At 44.7% G+C, this 23,493-nt stretch overlaps 1 protein-coding gene across 1 annotated transcript in view; it reads left to right on the top strand.

The window, feature by feature from the left end:
* The first annotated feature begins 3,424 nt into the window (after nt 1–3,424).
* Nucleotides 3,425–23,493, top strand: part of PGM2 (phosphoglucomutase 2) — a 36,837-nt gene continuing 16,768 nt past the window's right edge. The window contains exons 1-8 of the mRNA XM_077477653.1: nt 3,425–3,590; nt 6,338–6,505; nt 8,431–8,537; nt 12,199–12,283; nt 13,123–13,206; nt 15,064–15,257; nt 19,322–19,511; nt 23,131–23,228. Of these exons, the coding sequence (XP_077333779.1) occupies nt 3,528–3,590; nt 6,338–6,505; nt 8,431–8,537; nt 12,199–12,283; nt 13,123–13,206; nt 15,064–15,257; nt 19,322–19,511; nt 23,131–23,228 (989 nt within the window). The 5' untranslated portion in view covers nt 3,425–3,527. The remainder of the gene's footprint in view (nt 3,591–6,337; nt 6,506–8,430; nt 8,538–12,198; nt 12,284–13,122; nt 13,207–15,063; nt 15,258–19,321; nt 19,512–23,130; nt 23,229–23,493) is intronic.

Below are 23,493 nucleotides of genomic sequence, written 5' to 3'. Positions count from 1 at the left end.
ACACCCAAAATCACCCCAATTCCTGTACATTTATACCTCAGATCACCCCAATTCCTTCACTTTCACACTTCAGATCACTTCAATTCCTGCACCTTCACGCCTCAGACCACCCCAATTCCTGCACCTTCTCGCCTCAGACCACCCCAATTCCTGCACCTTCACATCTCATATCACCCCAATTCCTTCATCTTCACATCTCAGGCCACCCCAATTCCTGCACCTTCACACCTCAGGTCAGCCCCAATTCCTGCACCTTCACACCTTAGATCAGCCCCAATTGTTGCACCTTCACACCTCAGATCATCCCCATTCCTGCACCTTCACACCTCAGGTCAGCCCCAATTCCTGCACCTTCACACCTCAGATCAGCCCCAATTCCTGCACCTTCACACCTCAGATCAGCCCCAATTCCTGCACCTTCACACCTCAGTTTAGTACAATTCTTGCACCTCTGAATTAGTAGTTCCCAATAGCTGGTTAATTACCAGTCCAAAATGAGAGCAGGCAGCTTGAAGTGTCTGACTCAACATCGGGACTAAATCTAGCCTGTCTGATGTAGGGGTGCACTAAAAAATGTCAGGGGGCACAGGGTAGGAGGTCAGCATGGCAGTGTACAAGGTTTTGCAGGGCAGAGGACAGGAATTAGTAGGACAGTGTACAGGGGTCAGCAGGCCATAGGATGTGGTTAGGAGGGAAGAGGACAGGGTCAGCAAGGAAAGGGACAGGGTCAGCAGGGCAGAGGACAGGGGATCAGCAGTTGGGTTGCCATCTCATCCCTTTAAAACCGAACACATATTTATTACACAGGTTCTGTGGCTGATTAAGGTGGTAATTAAACTCCCTTGGTGCCTTATGTGCATTAAATTGGCCTCAGAACTTGTGTAATTCATATGTGTTCGGGTTTAAAGTGATGAGGTGGCAAACCTAGTCAGCAGTGCAGTGGACAGGAATTAGTAGGACAGTATACAGAGATCAGCAGGGCAGAGAATTTGGTCAGCAGGCCATAGGACATGGTCAGAAGGGAAGAGGACAGGGTCAGCAAGGAAGAGTAACAAACAAATGGCTCCTGCCCCCACCTATAATTGGCCTTCAAAGCAAGGAGCACATGGAAGGGCAAATGCATGAAAGACAAAAAGAGAGAACGTTCCATAGCTCAACTCACCAACCAGTCTGCTGATGGTGGAGGCGGGGCACAGACAGTGGCACACTCGGGAGTCAGGAAGACAGGAGTCTGGACATCTGCGCCCCTCAAGATATTGCTTCTGGGGCCACCATCCCCACAGCCCTACCCATGCTAGGATACTGATTTGTCCTATCTTTGGCTACTACTCCCAGTACCACTTCTTCAGGCACTGCCAGCCCTCCTGGCTGCAGCTGCCTCTTTTCAGTGCTCATGCCACCACATTCCTCCTGACTGTACCCATCCCAGTCCTTTCAATCGTGCCTCCGAGTCCTCCTGACTGTGTGTCACTCACCAGCCCTCTTGGCTGTTCCTGTTCTCCTGGAGACTTGCCTAGCAGTATTCTCCCACTGTCCTTCTTGGTCCCATGCCTCCTGGACAGGACTCTTCTGTGTGTTTTTAGAAGGTCCTGTCCACACCTGAACCCAGGCCCAAGGACCCCGCCCCCCCCCCCCCCCCAGCTCCCTCAAAAGGCCACAACAGCCTAACACTCCATCTCCAGCTTCCACCCGAACTCTTATCCCCAGCTGGGCTGACCTAGAGTATTTGAGGGGGCAAGTTGGGGATTGGTCAGGGCCGTCAGAATACTCCAGGCAGCTCCACCTTACTGCCTCTCCCATTTTTCTAGAAGGTTCCAGTACATTCTAGAAATTAAACTATCTACACTTCTACATATAAAACTTTATTATAAACCACTGAAATGTAAAACAGAAACCACTAAGTAAAAACATTTTAAGACACATAAGCCATACAACAACCCCCCACTCCCCCCCCCCCCAAAAAAAATAAAAATAAATAAGAATAATGTCATCTAACTATATTATTGTATTTCTTTTTGTCTTTATCTTACATTTTCATTAGGGATGAGCCAAATACTCCCAGGTCGGTTCGCACCAGAACATACAAACAGGCAAAAAATTTGTAAAAAAGTCTATGGGACACGAACATGAAAAATCAAAATTGCTCATTTTAAAGGCTTATATGCAAGTTATTGTCATAAAAAGTGTTTGGGGACCTGGGTCCTTCCCCAGGGGACATGTATCAATGCAAAAATACGTTTTTAAAACGTCAATTTTTTCAGGAGCAGTGATTTTAATAATGCTTAATGTGAAACAATGAAAAATGAAATATTCCTTAAAATATCATGCTTGGGGGGTGTCTATAGTATACCTGTAAAGTAGCGCATTTTTCCCATGTTTAGAACAATACCACGGCAAAATGACATTTCCAAAGGAAAAATTGTAATTTAAAACTGATCACGGCTGTAATGTAGAACATACCAGGCTGTTCAGGTCTGGTATGGATATTAAGGGGAACCCTGCGCCAATTTTTTTTTTAAAAATGGCATAAGGGTCCCCCCCAAAATCCATACCAGACCCTTATCTGAGCACGCAACCAGGCAGGCCACCGAAAAACAGGGGAGAATGAAAGAGCACCCCCCCTCCAGAACCGTACCAGGCCACATGCCCTTAACATGGGGAGGATGTATTAACTTAGGTTGGGTTCACACTACTGCGAATTGGATGCAGATTTTTCCCCGCATCCAATTTGCATGACAGGAGATTATGACCGTCTCTCTATAGAGCCGGTTCACATATCTCCAGGGCGCCTGCAGCGCGGATTGCACTGTTTCTGGGCCAAATTCAGGCAAAAATTTGTCCCTGATTCGTCTCTGACACACCAGACCCCATGCTGCGAGCCACATCCAAACGTAGTGTGAACCCGGCCCAAATAATATACACTGATTTGGGTTATTTTCACCAAAGAAATGTAGCAGAATATATTCTGGCTAAAATTTATAAAGAAAGATTATTAATTTGCAGAAATTAAGAAAAACATATTTTTAGTATGTTTTCATTTATTTAGCACATAGTAAAAAACCCAGTGGAGATAAAATACCCCCAAAAGAAAGCTCTAGTTGTGGGAACAGAATGATGAAAATGTAGTTTGAGTACAGTGTTGTATGACCGCGCAATTGTCATTCAAAGTGCGACCGCTGAAAGCTAACAATTGGGCTGGGCAAGGGGGGGGATTGGCCAGTATTGAAATGGTTAATAACACTAGTCAGCCTGTGTAATGAAGGCCTTATTCTTCTGTCATTGCTAACTCTTCACTGCTGACATGACAGCGCTGACAATGTCTTCCTCGTGCTCAGTCATTGCTGTGATAGAACTCCTTGTACCCTCTCCGCCTTCTCCTATTCCACCACTAGGTGGCAGCTCTGTGCGGAAGTAGAGGCGAGCCCCTCACACGTCACCGCTCACATGATCTCCTGACTCCTCCCCGGCTGTACTAAGTGTTCTCGGTGGCGGAGGTCGGTGCTGACAGAGACAGGCGGAGATAGGACATGGCAGATCGGGGGGACGCGGGGCTGTACCAGGAAGCTGAGCAATGGCTGAAATGGGACAAGGTGAGCCCCCCCCCCCTCCCTGTACAGTACATGACACCTTCCTGCCAATGTCATAGCAGCTCGGGCATGCTGGGATCTGTAGTCCTGGGAGCTCTCACAGTGTGTGCTGCTGTAACCTGTCAGTGTTGATACGCGTTCTTTTTACGCATGCGTTTTAGGTCTGCCCATTCATTTTAGCCCCCCGTTCCCACCTGTGATCACAGCTGGGTGTTCTGTGAATGAGCACAGAAGTGATGTTGGGCCTTGTGCTTTCAGTGCTATGGCAACCCAAACGTGACAAGGAGACACCACTAGCTCTTCGGTACGTTTTACAATCCATTCATTTTAACCGGTATCGCTATACATGTCATATGAGATGTGAGACGAAAGCACAGAAAACAAATGTTCACAAGACGCTAGGTGTGTGTGTGTGTGTGTGTGTGTGTGTGTGTGTGTGTCTCACCCAGAGGACAGCCCATTGCTGGACCACAGGCCATCAATATCAGTGGATGCAGTAATAACCCCCAGCATTGGTGTCAGCGGACATAATAATAACCCCCAGCATTGGTGTCAGCGGACATAATATCCCCCAGCTCTCTCCCCCCATCCCTCACACCCCATCCCCCTGGGGGTCACAGGCAGTGAAATTCATCCCACCCATCCTGCATTGGTGGTCATTGGCAGTGAAATTCCTTCTGGGTTGACTCTGTTCGGGTGTTTGAATGGCTGGACTGCCATGACATCACTCCTGTGCATGCATGAAGGAGTGAATTTATCACAGCACAGAGCGGTGCTGTAAATGAACATTGAGCTGCGCATGCGTGGCTTAGCATACATTAGCACTGACGGGCAGGAGGAAGCATTTTTGACAGAAGAGACCAGTGGGCTCTTTTGTCATCAAACCCTTCCTGTCAGTGCTTCAAATGTTTGAGTTCAAGGTGAAATGAAACCTGGACTTTGGCTTTAAAGTGTGACTGCAGGCAAAGCTTTTTGTGTGTGTGTGTGTGTGTGTGTGTGTGTGTGTGTGTGTGTGTGTGTGTGTGTGTATGGAGTGGAGAGGGATTGGAACCCCTGTCAGGCTTTGGATTGCTGTTCTGAGGTCATTGTGGGGAGGTAATGGGCAGACATGGGTGTGTAAGGAAGTTGTGGTGTGTACACGTGTGATAGTGGAATGTACGGACAGACGGTGTGTATTCTCAGCTTGTGAATGATTTGCCCCTTCCCTGGCCTCCTTCAGTGATTGATGTCAGTGAAAGGACCTAGAAAGATCTCCCATGATCAGAGGAAGAGAGGAGATGGACTGGCTGGTCCTCTGACACCATTCTGTGTGATAAAATGAATGAAGCCAGACATAACATCCGCCTATTCTCTGCTAGTAACCTTGAGAGCTCTGTGTTTTCAATAAAGGCATAGTCCACCCTGTGCAAATGTTTAATAAATGCAGCCACATTAATAAAGGAAAACAAAATGTGCATTTGTTAAAGCCTAAGGCCGCGTACACACGGGCGGACTGTTCGCCCAACTTTGTCCGCTGAACAGTGTGTGGGCTTTCAGCGGACAGTTTCAGCGGACAGTTGGACGGACAAGGTTTTTCGGAATTTCCGAAAAACTGTCCGCTGAAACCTTGTTTCAGCGAACAGCCCGCTCGTGTGTAGGCTTGTTCGTCAAACAAAGATGCGCGCATGCTCAGAAAGGATTTTCACGCCGAAAGCTATAATGCAGTGTATAGGACGTCGTATTTTTCGTCCCGTCGTACGTGCTGTTCACGTCATCGTGCACGGTTTCAGCAAACTGTTCGTTCGTTCGTCGTGTGTGGGCATGTCCGTCCATGCTAATTTTGAGTGGACTGTTTGCTGAAACTGTTGGACGGACAAAGTTGGGCGAACAGTCCGCGCGTGTGTACGCGGCCTAACTCTGGCCAATTGCCACGCTGGGACTGTACCTGCACTGCAAGGGTTAATTGAATATAGTGCAATTCGGGAGGTCTAAAGTCTCCATACTTGCCTGTCCAATGGTCCGGCGCAGGCATCTTCTTCAGAGTGCCTGTCTTTAGGCCTCTCCATTGGCTGGCAAGGGATGACATCACTACCCATGCACAACAGGTAGTTATCCCAGCACTCAAAGACCAGCCCGGCATAGAAAGCTGAGCTGCACAGGTGCCAGAGTGGGGGGGAGGCTGCAGACATGTTGCCTGTTGACCTGTTAGGAGTGTGGGACAGTTGCAAATGAGGGGGGGGGGGTTAGATATTTATTATTATACAGGATTTATATAGCGCCAACAGTTTACGTAGCACTTTACAACTTGAGGGTAGACAATACAAATGCAATACACTTTAATACAGTAGGAATCATAGGGCCCTGCTCTTTAGAGCTTACAATCTAAGAAATAGTTTTCTGTAATAAGAAAACCTGACACTAGTGAGGGTTGCTGGAGAAGTGTGGCTGCTTCAGCTTATGAGTCTGCTCCCGCACTGTGTGGGACCTGATGTACTGGCGTAGTAGTGCGCTTCCAACAAGAAGTTGTAAAATGTGGTGATGGATGACAATTGTTGATGTGTTTAGTGTCGCACTCGTGAGGCATACATGGAGCCCCTTATGACTCTACCCTGTAAGATACATTAAGCCTAACATGCAGCATCTGCCGAGCACTGCTATGGCACTGTGTATAGACCTGAACAGAGAACTGCTGTTATTTGTACTCCTAAAGGGGTTTTGTTAGAAGCGTTGATTTTTGTGGTGCTTTCATTTTTATACCTGTTTCTGTGCAGAATCCTAAAACCTCCGAGTTAGTCAAGCAGCTGGTGTCAGAAAAGAACAAAGAAGAGTTGAAGAAATGTTTTGGCGCCAGGATGGAGTTTGGTACAGCGGGGCTGCGGGCAGCAATGGGCCCTGGCGTTTCCCGGATGAATGACCTCACCATTATCCAGACAACTCAGGTAATCCCCTGATGAACATATTTACTGCTGTAGGAACCTGTCTTTATTATGGGAAACTAAGACATTGGTTCTGTGCTCGCCATCGTTTTTCTTTTTCCTGATTCTCTTCTTGGGAGCCCACAGATCAATATATGTGCTGCCATGGAGATGGGTAAATCGATTTCCAAGCTAATGTCAATTCACAAAACGGGAAGACTCGGACGCAACAAAAAAAAAACACAGTAGAGTGACGGTACAAAAAGACCAAGTGGTATATTGAAACTGCCCTTATATTAATTTTTTTTTTTAACCCTTTTTTGTCTGAGTATAGAGATATTGTCTCAAGCATGTAGACAATTCACTTAGTGTTGACTGACTACTCAGTAAATTGATACATTCTAAGGTTAGTTTTGAACTTTCCTTCTGCTAGGTTGAGGTCATGTGTTCTTGAACTTCGATTCATATTGAAAATACTGCCTTCCTGAAGTTCCAGGAGGAAAAAATAAAAATTATACTCATGTAGGTGGGTGCAGCACCTGTCCCCCGCTGGCTCAAAGACTGAAAACTGAGCGATCAAACACCACTGATCACTTGGCTCTTGGTCTTCATGCTGCAGAGAGCCAGTGACTGTCAGCAGCTGTCTGCTCTGCCCCTCCAGCGCTCACTGGATCATTGTGCTATTGGAAGGGGCTCAGTCTCCCTGTGGCGTGCTAAGCGGCTGAGCCAGCTCCCAGGCCAGGGATCTTTTCAGAGCCTAGACCAGCTCTGGGTCACAGGAGTGCAGAACAAACAACATTCCTGTGACCCACAGGAGAATTCTAGCCAAAAAAGCTTTGGGTATGCTTCTCCTTTTAACCACTTTGGCTACAGTGATGTATCCTTACATTGCTGGAGGTTGAACTGGGATGATGCCAGCTAACTAGCCACTGGATTGCTTTTACAAGCAGCGGGAGGAGATGTTCCCCAGGGCCCCCCCTCAAGCCACCTTCTCCGGCTTTACCAGAATTTCCTGCTTTATTTACACGTTAATTCATTGTATTAGGATGCAAGTCCTGCAACTTTCCTTATAAGAACACCACAAATGCATCAGCTGATTAATCATGAAAAAGTCAGCCATTCAGATCCACATAATGAAATTGCAATTTCTTCAGAAAACTAATGGTAGGGCTCTGCAACAAATTTTGTTAAAATCTCTGCAATGTATATTGATCAGCCAGAGGGGAACGTTTTTTTTTTCCCTCCAATATAAAGTTTTAAGTTTGATCATATTATACATTCCTCACAGCATCATGTGTTTGTTAATTGAAGGGAAATGATTGTGATATCCTGTGATAATCCCATTTCCTGTAGACTTTAGTGATGCTGGAAATTGTTTCAGCACATTCTGTAATGTAAGACGGTTGATGTAATCATTGCAATAACTTCATAGTAAGATTGTGACCAGCATTTGAGCCCAATGGTTGGACCATCCGCAGACCTGCTCAGGAACTGAACGTTGGGATATTTCGCAACTTCACAAAGAGTTGCTTGACTTGGTTTCTGTAATGTTGCCAGGTCTCCTTGCATGTACGGAGATGTCTGCATGACTCAGAAGAATCCTGTTTCTATTAATGACACGTCTGCTTAGCTTTTAAAGTTTTTTCATAGAAATTCTACATTAACATATCCAATTGTGGTCTGTATAGGGTGTGAGTTCACATATGTATATGCGTGTAATAATTCTTATAGGTCCCACGGTGATAAGAAAATAACACCCCCTTTATATTATTTATGTATCTGCATGTATAAGTGTAAAATACTAACGGGTAACAAAAAAATGCATAAATAAATAAAATCTGTAAGAACCACAAACTTTAGTGTCCCTAGTCCTGTATTTGTGTATGAATGCATATATGTATTTCTAAGGTGACTACACCGTACCTAATAAGTAAATGCTTTGTCCACAGGGATTCTGCCGATACCTTGAGAAGAATATCAGTGATCTGAAGGAAAGAGGCGTTGTCATTGGCTATGATGCTCGAGCTCACCCAGCAAGTGCAGGAAGCAGTAAGAGGTAAATCTGCTCCTATTCTACAGCTGGCCATATATTTTTTATTATTTTTTGTATGTTTTTCTTTTATTCCGCCAACTGGCTGAACAAACAAACTAACACATTCCTCCATCCACACAAACAAGGTGGACAGGAGAATACAACTATCCTTATTCCACTGGAATCTTGTATTTCTATAGAGCACCCGCCGCTGGCAGAATACACTGATCAGCAGCTGCAGTCCATAATCATTGGCCTTTCAAAAGAAGTTGGTTAACCACTTAATGACTGCACCATAGCAGATTTACTGCTACCGATCGTCCGTTTTGTGCAATATTGTGTGTGTGTGGTGTGCTGCTTCTGCTGTGATTAGTCTATGGTGTCCCGCTGCAATAAATGGAGTGGCAACCTCAGCCTGGACTCTGACCAGGCCACACCCCCAATGTTTCACCCCGCCCCCCGGAGCTTAGTCCTATGGATTCAGCTTCTCTTCCTGGTGATCGGCGGATGCTGGAGGAAATCCATTTGTAGGCACCCACTGAATGACTTCTGCTGGGACTAATAAGCAGAAGCAGCGTGCGCACACCCCCTAGGTGGAAGTGCACAAATATGTCTGTGTGTGTTTGTGCACTTCTGCCCAGGAAGAGACGCTGGATCCCCATAACTAAGCTTCGGGAGGGGTGGAGTGAAACGCATTAGGGGTGTGGCCTGGTCGAAGTCCAGGCTGAGGTTGCCACTCCATTTGCTGCAGCAGGACACCATAGATGTGCAACCTCCCAGGGGTCACCCTTCCTTTCTTGAACCTTTTGCAGGAGCCAGGACAGGCTCCATCCTCTGTCAGCACTCTAGCAGCAGATGCGGATTTACTGTCTACATACCCACTCCCTATCAAGCCTGAGCGGTCCACACACTTTTTTTCTCAGGTTAAACGGAGACTGGATGGAGCTCTGCCTCCATGTGAAGCAGGGAGTAAAATCCATCACATCCCTTAGTAAACGCACCCCACAAAGTACACACGAGGCACGCATTTAAAGTATAACTAAAGGTTTGGGATAGAGTAGGGAGAAATTAGAACACCTGCAAGATTTTATTGCTGTCTGTGTCCCCATTAAGGAACCCTCTCTATTGATCCTGTTTACCGTCATCATTGAAAGCAAGAGAAATTACCCTAATTTTCATTTGTACCCAGAAAAGTAGGGGAAATCGAGGGTCCCAAAGGAATTCCCTTCATTTACAGGGATTTCCTTTCACTCCTTGTTTGGCTATAGTACAGGAAGTAAAGAGCAAAGTCCACAATGGGACACAGATGATGATGGGGGGGGGGGAGAAAGTCTGAATGTTATAACCCTTGATTACTTGATCCAAAATGGGGGGGGGGGGGCGTTGTCTATAGTTCTACTTTAACCCTTTAATTGCCCTAGATGTTTAACCCCTTCCCAGACAGTGTCATTAGTACAGTGACATGGCATATTGTTAGCACTGATCACAGTATTAGTGTCACTGGTTTCCACAAGTGTCCTTTAGTGTCTGATTGTCCACCGCAGTATCACAGTGCCATTAAAAGTTGCTAATCGCGGCCATTACTAGCATTAAATGACTTTGCTGCAATGTCAAGTAGTGAGTGTACAGCTTGTATAACAGTGTACATTTGCTGCCCCCTCAAAATAACTCAACACACAGCCATTAATGTCTAAACCGCTGGCAACAAAAGTGAGTACACCCCTAAGTGAAAATGTCCAAATTGGGCACTCGTTAGTGTTACAAAGTCTCAGGTGTGAATGGGGAGCGGGTGTGTCAAATTTGGTGTTAACTCTCTCTCTCATACTGGTCACTGGAAGTTCAACATGGCACCTCATGGCAAAAGAACTCTGAGGATCTGAAAAAAAGAATTGTTGCTCTACATAAAGATGGCCTAGGCTATAAGAAGATTGCCAAGACCCTCAAACTGAGCTGCAGCATGATGGCCAATACCATACAGCGGTTTAACTGTACAGGTTCCACTCAGAACAGACCTCGCCATGGTCAACCACAGATGTTGAGTGCACATGCTCAGCTTCATATCCAGAGGTTGTGTTTGGGAAATGGATATATGAGTGCTGCCAGCATTGCTGCAGAGGTTGAAGGGGTGGGGATCAACCTGTCGGTGCTCAGACCATACGCTGCATCAAATTGGTCTGCATTGCTGTTGTCCCAGAAGGAAGGCCTCTTCTATGTTATATGATGTGCTAGAAAGCCCAAAAACAGTTTGCTGAAGACAAGCAGACTAAGGACATGGATTACTGGAACCATGTCCTGTGGTCTGATGAGACCAAGATAAACGTATTTCTTTCAGAGGCCATCAATCGTGTGTGGTGGCAACCAGGTGAGAAGTACAGACAAGTGTCTTGGCTACAGTCAAGCATGGTGGTGGGAGTGTCATGATCTGGGCCTGCATGATTGTTGCCAGCACTGGGGAGCTACAGTTAATTGAGGGAACCATGAATACCAACATGCACTGTGACATACTGAAGCAGAGCATGATCCCCCCTCCCATTGGAGACTGGGCTGCAGGGCAGTATTCCAACATAACGACCACAAACACACCTCCAAGACGACCACTGCCTTACTAAAGAAGCTGAGGGTAGAAGTGATGGGCTGGCCAAGCATGTCTCCAGACCTAAACCCTATTGAACATCTTTGGGGCATCCTCAAATGGAAGATGGAGGAGAGCAAGGTCTCTAACAGCCACCAGCTCTGTGAAGTCGTCGTCATGGAGTAGTGGAAGAGGACTCCGTGGCAACCTGTGAAGCTCTAGTGAACTTACCCAAGAGGGTTAAGGCAGTGCTGGAAAATAATTGTGGCCACACAAATTGTCACTTTGGGCCCAATTTGGACATTTTCACTTAGGGGTTGAAATGGATATTTTATAGATAGGCAACTCCTATCCTCATATTGATTAGTGGTTCCAAATTAATAACTACTGCAGTAGGGAACAGACACAAGATACGCTCAGCATCTTTCTAAATAACCGTTCTCCTTTATTATGACGCATTTGAAGGCTTTTATACACATGATTACGTAGGTATCACATTAATATTACAATTGTACGTTTATGGTAACAAGAGGCGTTACATGGGCAGGCTAATTCTAATCAGGACTCGAAAGAATGCAAAACATGTACTGAAAACATTATTAGTGCCGGGTGCACAGTGAGGGAATTGTGCAATACATATAAAATAGAATACAATTATATACAGAAACTACAAATTTCCATTACAGGGTGTATTCCAGTTTTGTTGCCAGCGGTTTAGACTTTAATGGCTGTGTGTTGCGTTATTTTGAGCGGACAGCAAATGTACACTGTTATACAAGCTGTATACTCACTACTTTGTAGCAAAGTGTAATTTTTTCAGTGTTGTCACCTGAAAAGGTACATTTACAAAAATGTGAGGGGTGTACTAATGTCACCAAAATAAAGCTCTATTTGTGGGGGGGGGGGGGGGGGGGGGGGGGGGATTATATATTGAATTTATGTATAGCATTGCTTGACCGTGCAATTATCAATTAAAGTAACGCAGTGCCGTATCATAAAAAAATTGTCTGGTCATGAAGGGGGTATATCTTTGGCAGGACAAGTTGTTAAAGAAATAAATATCTTTTTATCAAGCAGTGCAGCACAAGTGACTAAATCATTTTGCATTCCTAGGTTTGCAAAACTTGCTGCCACAGCTTTCATCAGTCAAGGTGTCCCTGTGTACCTTTTCTCCAGTATAACACCAACACCTTTTGTTGTAAGTATTTATTTATTTCAGTGATTTGTTTGACTTGTTAATGTGGATTGTTATAGTAGAACTAATTTCATGGTAACAAGTAGCTGTTAAACACTTTGTTACCAGGTCTGTGCCAATGTTCAAAAACCTATATAATTATTTATTTATAGATTCTGTCCCCCTGTATGATTTGATTATTATGTTCAGTTTGATTAAAACACTTAACAGTTTTTATGTTTGGTAAATTGCACTGCGTGGTGGCGATAGCGTTCCCTTAATTTAAAGAGAATCTGGGGGGAATAAAAATGCTTCCTTAACTGCTTCCTGCTCGCCATATTGTAAAATAACATACGCATTCACGTGGGGGGAAGGGGGGGATCCCCCCATAGTTCTACTTTAAACCTATTTCTTTTGAATAGAGCAGAGAATGGTAAATTCCATCTGTATCCCTGCTGGCAAGACTCGCCTTCTCGGTTTGCTCTGCTGACCTTTGTCATCAGAATACAAAGTGATAGAAAATAAAAAATGATGTTACAGGGAAATCTTCCAATGGTGTGACAGTAGCCAAAGAGGGGATTCAACGTTATTTAGTGGCCCAGCTATAAAAGGAAATTCTGTTCTACATTTGTGTGTTGAGTAAATGCCACCTTCTCCTTCTTCTCCTCCTTCTCCTTCTTCTCCTCCTTCTCCTTCTCCTCCTTCTCCTTCTCCTCCTTCTCCTTCTCCTCCTTCTCCTTCTCCTCCTTCTCCTTCTCCTTCTCCTCCTTCTCCTCCTTCTCCTTCTCCTTTGTGTGTAATACTTTGCTGTGTATAAAATGTTCAGTGTCAGAAATAATGGTTGCTGCATTTCTGTCTTCTAGCCATACACAGTGACACATCTCAATCTCTGTGCTGGAATTATGGTTACTGCCTCCCACAATCCAAAGCAAGACAACGGCTACAAGGTAAGTTGTAAACACAGTGGTACCTTGGATTACGAGAATAGGTAATTCCAGAAGGATGCTTGTAATCCAAAGAACTCGTACATCAAGGAAAGTTTCCCCATAGGAGTCAATGGAAGCTCAGATAATTTTGTTCCACAGTGACTGCTATTGTATGCAGTACTGCACGTGTGTCCAGAGGTGGGGGGTGCCAGAAGACTCGGGAACACTCAAAGTGTTTCCAAGTGGCTCCGAGTGTCGCCTGCGCCTCGCATCTCTGGCCAAATGTGGTACTGCACACCCCATTGGTTTGAATCCTGCTTGTCTTGCGAGACAACGCTTGCAAACCGAGTCAGGATTTAAAAAATACCTTGCATTACGAAACGCTCATAAACCGCATTACAATCCGAGGTATTGTGTTTATTTGATGAAGATCCAGAGAGTTATCCAGCATGTTTCTGTATTATGTTGTTTCTTGGCACCTTTATATTAACTTTGTTTTTACCAAACTTCATTTCTTTACCTCTGCTAGTCATAAAGTTGACCTTGATTTTTGGAAGATTTTTATCAGGCTATTGATAACACCATTGCATGTTATTGAAAGATCCATAGCAATTTGTAACCTGTGTTCCTAGGTATTGAGTAAGCTAATATTCCAAATTGAGTTAGTTTGATTAAAAAGTATTTTAATTTGACATTTTAGTGGTTTCACTGATTTTAATGAACTAATTGTTGAAAATCACAAGCAATTGAAATGGAGTGCTGCTAATCACTGTGGTTAAAAGCTTCTAAAATTGCATACGTTTATGACTAGTATTAGAGCATTTGTTGGCAGGATTCCTTATTTTCCACTATTGCCTTCCCTCTTTTTGTCTTGCATTTTCTACTTCTCCATCGGCTGAGCTAAGCGATGCTGCTGCAGGAAAAGGGAGCGCGCACTGCACATGTGTGGGCATGGAAAGAGGGAGTGGGCTCCTGACAGTGGGAGCGAGTTCTCAAGTGTCTAGGCAGGACAGAGCTGATCTCTTACAATTGGAGTTTTTCAGCAAGGCTTTGGGGGGGTGCAACTCATAGTCTACAAATATGGAATTTAGGGCTAGTTCAAACTAGGAATCTTGCGGTGCAGGAAATGTGCACGGCATGTGGGCTTCCCACACTGTTTTTTTTTTTTTAGTGTTAATGGGACCTTAAAGTGGTAGTAAACTATTTTCTGCTACTTTTACCTACAGGTAAGCTTGTAATAAAGCTTACCTGTAGGTAAAATCAATATCTTCTAAACGTGCACCATTTAGGAGATATTCCAGTTAGCAGCAGCCGGTGGCGTCGCAGGCGAATGTGCTCTGAAGGGCCAGCATACGCATGCTGGCCCTTCAGAGCTCTGTGGCGCAGGTGTAACTCTCGTGCTCATGTGCGTGTGAGTGAGGTCATCGCGGCTCAGCCATTCAAATGGCCGGAGTCTGCAAACCCAGGAGGACCAGGTAAAGTTGAAAGTTTTGTCAGTGGTGGGAACATGCCAGAGGGATTTTGTTTTAATTGAAGTCTCTCATGTGTGATGCGTTATGATAATACTTTGCAGGGAGGTTTTTCCTTTTAAAGTAGGTACATTTTTTTGTAAACTGCTGTGTACAGGCACTGGTGTCAGCTGTTAGAATACAATAGCTACAGCAGGTGAATTGTCCATACTCTGTTTATAGCATCAGTTTATTTTTTTTATTTTTTTTTTTTTTTGTATAGCCCACAGGCTGAACAAAATAGTATGAAATTGTGTATGGCCTGCTTAACTTATTTTTAACTATAGTGCAGCCATTTGTTTCTGTATTCTGAAATGAAGTTTTACAAGTCAGCAGGGCTGTTCACCATGTTGTGTCCTTCATGTTGTAGGTGTATTGGGAGAATGGTGCACAGATCATTCCACCACATGACTCTGGTATTGCTCAGTCTATTGAGGAGAACCTGGAGCCGTGGCCACAGGCTTGGGATGATTCCCTTATTGAGGGCAGTTCACTTCTAAAAGATCCATTCCAGTCTATTAATAAGGATTACTTTTCTGATTTACAAAAGCTCTGCTTCCACAGGTGAGTAAAGAAGTATAATTCGCATTAATGGTACAATTAGGTCTCAATAAAAGACTTGGGGTTTATTTACTAAAGTAAAATCCACTTTGCACTGCAAGTGCACTTGGAAGTAAAGTCGCTGTAGATCCGAGGGGGGATATGCAAGGGAAATGAACAGCATTTTAGCTGGCACATGATTGGATGAAAAAATAAATCTGCAGAGCTTCCACTTATTTCAGATCTACCCCTCAGATTTAGAGCGACTGCATTTCCAAGTGCACTTCCAGTGCGAAGTGGATTTGGCTTTCGTAAATAACCCCAAAGTATTGCTGTGGACCACCATCGTCAAACAAGTGTCCAGAGTGCTGAGACCTACCCTGTGCATGAAAAAGACCTTTTCTCTTAGTGTGTTAAATACAGTGCCTTGAAAAGTATTTGTACCCCTTGACTTTTTTCACTTTTTGTCATGTTGCAACCAAAAATGTAAATTTTTGTTGGGTTTTTTATGTGATAGACCAACACAAAGTGGCACATAATTGTGAAAGGAAAGTGATAAATGGTTTTCAATTTTTTTTTTTTTTTTTTTTTTTTACAAATGAATATCTGAAAGTGTGGTGTGTATTTGTATTTAGCTCCATTTACTCTGAAACCCCTAACTAAAATCCAGTCAAATCAAAAAGTCAAAGAAGTCAACTTTATAAGTATATAGATCCACCAATGTATAATGTAATCTTGGTATAAATACAGCTGTTCTGTGCCCCCAGAGGTTTGTTAGAGAACCTTAGTGAACAAACAGCATCATGAAGGCCAGGGAACACATCAGACAGGTCAGGAATAAAGTTGTAGAGAAGTTTAAAGCAGTGTTGGGTTATATAAAGATATCCCAAGCTTTGAACATCTTGCGTAACACTGTTCAGGCCAACATCAGAAAATGGAAACAGTATGGCACAACTGAAAACCTACGAAGACACGGGCGTCCACCTAAACTGACCAGCTGGGCGAAGAGCATTAATCAGAAGCAGCCAAGAGGCCCGTGGTGAATCTGGAGGAGCTGCACAGCTCAGGTGGGAAAATCTGTCCACAGGACAACTATAACTATTAGTCGTGCATTCCACAAATCTGGCCTTTATGGAAGAGTGGCAAGAAGAAAGCCATTGTTGAAAGAAATCCATAAGAAGTCCCGTTTGCGGGAAGCCCTGTGGGGGACACAGGAAACATGTGGAAGAAGGTGCTTTGGTCAGATGAGACCAAAATTAAACTATTTGGCCTAGAAGCAAAATTCTATGTAGCGGAAAACCCAACACTGCACATCACCCTGAACACACCATCCCCACCGTGAAACAAGGTGGTGGCAGCCTCATGATGTGGGGATAATTTTCTTCAGCAGGGACAGGGAAGCTGGTCGGAGTTGATGGGAAGATGGAAGGAGCCAAAAACAACCCAATCTTGGAAGAAAACCTGTTGGAGTCTTCAAAAGACTTGAGACTGGGGCAGCGGGGAGGTTCACATTCCAGCAGGACAACGACCCTAAACATACAGCCAGAGCTACAATGGAATTGTTTAGATCAGGGGTAGGCAATCTTAAAGGGGTGGAGATCTACCTGAACATCATGGGAGAAGTCAAAGATCACTGAGCACAGTGTCGCCCCTTCACACCTGATTTAAACCTCTATCTGCCGTACTACTGTGGCAATCGTGTGCACTGCACAGCAATCATGGGTCTAAATCGTGTTAGAGGCAACATATCTCCTCCTCGCGACATGTCAAACACAGTGGGATCACTTTTCAGAGGAGCAGCCGTGCCTGCTGCATTTATGTATGAGCTCTTAGTTGCATTCGGCAGTGGTACCCTTAGGGCTCGTTCGCACCTAAAGTTGGGGGGTGGTAAAACCCTATGGTTGAGTTGCAGTTTTATTTCCCCCAATCCCTACCCCATTTGGCTGCTAAGGCAGCAGCCAAAGGTGTACACATGCCACAGGAATTAAGCTCCCTGTTACTTTTGATGGCTGCTACTGCCTGCCAATCGTGACCCATTCAAGTAAATGGGGCAATTTTGCAAGCTCTTAGCAGCTGCATGCTTCTGCGGGGTCCAAGGAGGTAAAGCAGGTGGTCAGAAAGCAACAAAACACTGCCTGCTTTAACCCCTTGTTTGCTGTATTACATATGGTTGCAGAGTGGCCTCATTCACTTGAATGGGTCATGCTTGACAGCTACTACACCCACCAAGCATGACATATGTGTACACCCCTGGCCACTGCAGCTAAAGGATGTGTGGATGGGGCAGAGGTGATAAGGGCATGTCTTAACTATAGGGTATTACCCCCCCCCCCCCAACTCAAATGTAAATTAACCCTTACTGTCCTGAGCGGCCTATAAAGCTTCTGGTGCAGGCCAGTGTATCTGCAACTTTTCTGGGTTAGCTTTGCCATAGACTTCTATTATATCCTGCAGGTGTGATGGGCTTTTTGAAGCTGTAGGTGCACTGCAACCACTGTGTGAGTAAACTTCAGTGCATCACTGTGAAAGCAGCCCTATACTATGATGCCCAGTGTGTTGCGTCACGCTAAGCTGAAGATGGTTCCTGCTGCTGACACCACTCTGGAGACTGCTAGCCAGGATGAGATGGAGTGCAGTTGATATCACTCCACATGGGACAGGAGGCATCGGCTGGCTGTATTGCAGCTTAAACCCTACTACAGCTCCAACTTTACAAGTAGTCCCTCTGTATTGCGCTCTGATGCTTTGGGATGGAAAGTCAGCAAGCTCAGACCATGCTCTACCAGTCACCTGTCTGCGATCTACTGGTAGATCGCTGACCCCTAGTTTAGATCAAGGCATATTCATGTGTTAGAATGGCCCGGTCAAAGTCCAGACCTAAATCCAATTGAGAATCTGTGGGAAGACTTCAAATTTGCAGTTCACAGATCTGACAGAGCTTAAGCTATTTTGCAAAGAAGAATGGGCACGCATGTCACTCTCTCTAGATGTGAAGCTGGTAGAGATGTCCTCCAAATGGTTCTACAAAGGTATTTACTCGGGGGCTGAATACAAATGTACGCCACACTGTTCAGATATTTATTTGTGAAAAAACATTTGCAAAGCCATTTATCATTTTCCTTCCACTTCACAATTATGTGCCACTTTGTTTTGGTCCATCACATAAAATACATTTGTTTATGGTCGTAACATGACAAAATGTGGAAAATTTCAAGGGGTACGAATACTTTTTTAAGGTACTGTAGAGGAGAAAACGAAAAAAATTAGACCTGCTAAAAAGTCAGATTATCTATCTGGAATATGAGCTCTTCTTCAGATGACATTGGGCTGTTGGACTAAACAGGATTATTTTATTTTTTTTCTGTGTTGTGTGTTTGTTTTTTTTCTGTAGATGGAACGCATGAACTGTTATGTTCACTTTGGGGGAAAAAGTGTTGTGAACATAACATTGTATGGTAAAGTAGTGTCAACTTTCCCCTGTAAGGCAATTGCATAATGTGGTAGTATGCATCGCATACTAGCGCATTGTAAAATATTTACCTTAAAACGAAGCCCACTAGTGGCTTGCTGTCACCACTGACCAGGGCTTCCATTTTCCCCCGGTCTCCCTTCTGGGTTTGCGGGCTCCGGATGTATGACTAGCCAGAGCCGCGTTTACACCACTCCCACACATGTGCGTGGGAGCCCCTGGCTCTGGCCTTGGAGCTCTGAAGGTTGGACCTTCAGAGCACATGTGCTCATTTATATTTTTTATTTTTAGTTTTTTATGCCCACAACTGGTTCTGCAGCCTGATTGGCACCAGCCAGGAAGTGGGAAGGGATGGAACAATGTCTGGGCCTCGGAATAGCCCTCATTGCCACCACTTCTGTGCATTTACTCCTTGTATGTGTGCAGCCTTCCAGCACATAGGACCAATTCCAGAGAACAAGTGGGGGGGAAGATGACTGTATGTACTGCTTCTATTTTCTCTTTATGTGTGTTTGTAATAATAGATTTCAAGCACTGTTGCTTTCTTTTTTTCCCCTTTTATGTCAGAAGCTATATGATTTAACACATTTGTAACTATGTGAATGACCATTTTTTACAGAGACATTAACAAGTGCTCCAAGCTAAAATTTGTGCACACATCTGTGCATGGCGTGGGCCACGATTTTGTCCAATCAGCATTCCAGGCTTTCAGTTTCAGCCCTCCACTCGCTGTCCCAGAGCAAAAAGATCCAGACCCAGAGTTTCCTACAGTGAAATACCCAAATCCTGAAGAGGGGAAAGGAGTACTGGTAAGGATCTTTACTTTGTTTTATGTGTCACAAACATTCAACATTCAGTATTTCTAGTGGTAATCTTTAGAGATGGAGAGATTTTATATATTTTATTATTTGTGTGTGTGAGAGAGTCCTGTCTCCCCCCCCCCCCCCCCCCCACAAAAAAAGTCAGACAAATACTGTAGCTGCTAACTTTTAATATAAGGACATTTACCTGTCCAGGGACCCAGCGATGTCGGCACTCAAACCAATTCTTCTTTAGGCTTCAGGTGCAGACGCCGTCATCTTGGTTAAGGAAACCTTCACAGCCGGTTTCCTACTGCATAGGTGCGCGATGCGCTGCTCTTTGTGAAAGGTCCTGCAGTCTCCTGGAACCTGTGTGTGTCCCAGAAGACTGCGGGGAGAAAGAGGGGCCGAAAATCCATGTAGATTGCTGCCACAATCTGACCCGGAAGTGGGAGTGGGTACCTGTGAACCCCCCCCCAAAAAAAGTGCCAAATTTTGCAGCGGGGTTGGCGGAGGTGCAAACTAGTGGAGCTTCCCCTTTTGGGTGGTTCTCCGCTTTCATTTCTCTCAGACTGAAGACAAGAGTTGCTGGTTTTTGTTGCATCCATGTAATTTATCACTTGTGAACCTGTACTTTATCCTCGTAACTTGATTAACTTGATTTAAGGTAGAAGGAAACCGAGGTAGAGGGCTTCACGATAACTTTCTTGTTAGACATTGCTTCCCTTCTGCTCTGCTCCTCTCTGCTTACATTTCCGGAATACTCGTTTTAAGTGTTTGTGTGTGGTCACATGACTGCAAAGCTCCGACCTATCCCTCACCTTTTTTTATTTTCCTCTCCTGTGGCTGGTTGTTGGAACTCTTCTCAAGGCTTAACACTCGGAGATCAAGACACTGGCGTGTCATGGGTATAAGGCATTCCTCAAGGTTATTGACTGTCCGCATTGCAGTGGTGTGATGGCATTGAAAAACAAGTATTCAGAAATCAATTTCCTCTTACCCCAACTTCCAGAGTATGTTGTACTTTCCTCTTGCTGTCACCCAGATGCACTAGAGCCCTGAGAAATACACAGCACTTCAGTATAGTGGTGCATGTGACATGTTCTTCCTGACACGTACACTACTCATTCCTTTAACTGCTTACTGTATTGGTGGTGGGAAGTGCCACATCCGAAATCTACATAGAATTCATACATGGGACATAATGGTACTGGCCCTATAAAGGGCCTTCTTTACACTGCTTAATGTAACATAAGATGGAGGTGGAAACATTATGTCTCAGTGCTTGCTGATTGGTCAGTAAGTGTTACCCTTTGGTGATACTGGGATGGACCTCCAGCCCCTTGGATGCTCTTGTACCTGCAACAGATACTGGGGATAATTGACTGCACCACTGGTGTGGAATTTGGTGGACAAAGCATGTGCATACATTCAATTTTACATGCGCTTACCTCCGTTGAAACTCCCAATGAAGCAGTAATAGCGAACTGTGAAATACGCTGCTTGAAGCTGACCCCATTTCACTGTGGAACCAGCACCTGGATAAATCTGACAGTCATGTAGCAATAACTGTAACGTTATGGTAGCTTGGAAGTGATAATATTCAAGCTGCTGTAATATTCAGTTTAATATTTGGATCTGTGATCATAATCTGGTCTCATGTTATATTGTTCTGATAACCAAATAGGCTAGTCGCATAATAAAAGTAGACCAGCCTAATAAAAAGGTCTTGCTGTTGCCCAGTGCTCCCGACCTGCTTGCTGTAAGTTGAAAATATGAGCTATGCACATCTAGTATATCCTATTTATGTGGCTAATAAGAAAATTGGGTCTTAAGCCTAATTAATATAAAAAAATATATAAAAATAAATACATCACATTTAAGATGGAGCTCCACGCAAAAGGGCTCCACTTGTCTGCACCCACTGCCACATTTGGCACCTTTTTGGGGAGAAGGGGTACCTGATTTTGACAGGTACCCACTCCCCCTTCCGGTTCAGTTTGCCACGGCGAACTGAGCCAAAAATTCAGTCCCCTACCTGACCCCCCCCCTTCATCGCCGCCGCCTGCTTCAGGGACATTTCACAGGTCCCAGAAGATTGTGGCCCATTCACAAAGAGCAGCACGATTCGTGCATGTGCAGTAGGGAACCGGCTGTAGAGCTACAAGGCTTCACTGCTGGTTTCCCTTAGTCAGGATGAGAAGCGCCCAATAGCCAATTGAAGAAATTACTCGGGACAGGTAAGGGCCCTAATATTAAAAGTCAACAGATACAGTATTTGTAGCCTGGAGCTCCTCTAAGTTCATCTTTGCATAAAAATCTGTATGGTGAACTTGCACAGGACCCCCCTCTTCGCGCTCCTCCCCCCTAACTGGGTACGTTTAGGAGATTAGGTTAGGGGGTTTCTAATCCTTGGCGCCATGAGGTGGCTATAGCAGGGCTCAGAATGGGTAATCTCCGCCATGCAGGTCAGCGGGACTGGGGTGGGGGGGGGGGGGCGTGGCGATGTGGGGGTCCTGTGTAAGTTCACCTTACAGATTTTTCTGTAAAGGTGAACTTGCCCTTTAAGTTTTAAATGCAGTCATCCGCTAGACCACTGTGTAATCTATAGCCTTTTCCACCTTGATCGCAAGGCATATGGGGACAAAATAAGTGACTAGTGATGGTAGTGTAGAACCGGTCACCCGTCTCCTTCTCGAAAAAGCATGTAGTGCTCTGCTCACATAGCTTTCAGCCATGTACTGTATGTGACAAGCAAGTTCCTGTACACCTGAGCTCAGCATTTTTGGATGATCATTCACAGGAAAATTATTTGATTTGTTTTCTCAGAAAAGCTGTAGGTTCTGCCTAAAAGATCCAATCGGTCATCTTCTGTTTTGCTGAATAATTTGTATGGCTGACTCATCCCTAATGCCACATGGTTTAGGTTAGCTTGATTTAGAGAAGATGATGCTTTTTAATATTGGATAGTTGAATTGCAGTCAAAACCGAGCTACTCTTAAACTGCCCCCTTCCCCCTCCTAGCTCCTGTTTTGACTAACCTATGTAAAGCACTGTATACTGGCCAATTTTCAGGCCGATCTGGTCCAGTCACACAATATTCCTCTGTGTCAGCCATCATCTACTGCAGGGGAGAGGAGAGAATGATTGACAATGGCTGGTAATGCCTGGGAGATTCTCCTTCCTAATTGGCTGCGACAGAGCAGCATTGCCATTGGCTCCCGCTGCTGTCAAAGTCAGCTAGCCAATCAAGGGAGGGGGGGGCCAGGGCGGGGCTCTGTATCTGAATGGACACAGGGAGCTGTGCCTCAGCTCGGGTGCCCCCATAGCAAGCTGCTTGCTGTTGGGGCACTGAACAGGAGGGAGGGGCCAGTTGAGCTGAAGAGGGACCCATGAAGAAGAAGATCCAGGCTGCTCTGTGCAGAATCAGCTGCACAGAGCAGCCAAGTATAACATGATTGTTATAATTTACAATCACTTTAAAGAAGGGTAAAACAAAAGTGATGAGCATCTGATTCCCATTATTTGGTGGAGCTGATCTTTGTTTTTGCTTTTTTTTTTTATTTATTTTTTTTACTAAAAGTTTACTTAAAAATAATGGACAATAATTCTGTGTGTTTCTCTACAGAAATTGTCTTTTGCGTTGGCGGAGAAAGAAGGTGCCAGAATTATTTTGGCCAATGACCCTGATGCTGATCGGCTGGCAGTTGCGGAGAGGCAGGAAAGGTGGGAGAATTTTTTTTTTTTTGTTTATTTTAGAAAAGTCACAAGTAAATTATTGTGACGGCTAGTGGTCGGTTTACTGACAGTGAATTATAACGCTCTTCATGTTACTGTTTTCTGTGAATTAATTTTCATTAAACCATCTACCCAACTGTGTATGAGGAGGAGGGCACAGCACACACACTACCTCCAAAGTTCAGTAGAAAAGCAGAGCATAGATATGCCACCTTACAAGTTTAGTAGAAGAGCATAGCACATGCATAGTGTC

This window comes from Lithobates pipiens, unplaced genomic scaffold (assembly GCF_037356315.1).
Source record: "Lithobates pipiens isolate NorthernLeopardFrog02 unplaced genomic scaffold, aLitPip1_a1.2 Scaffold_13, whole genome shotgun sequence".
Lineage (NCBI taxonomy): Eukaryota > Metazoa > Chordata > Amphibia > Anura > Ranidae > Lithobates > Lithobates pipiens.
This window is presented reverse-complemented; position numbering and strand designations above follow the sequence as displayed.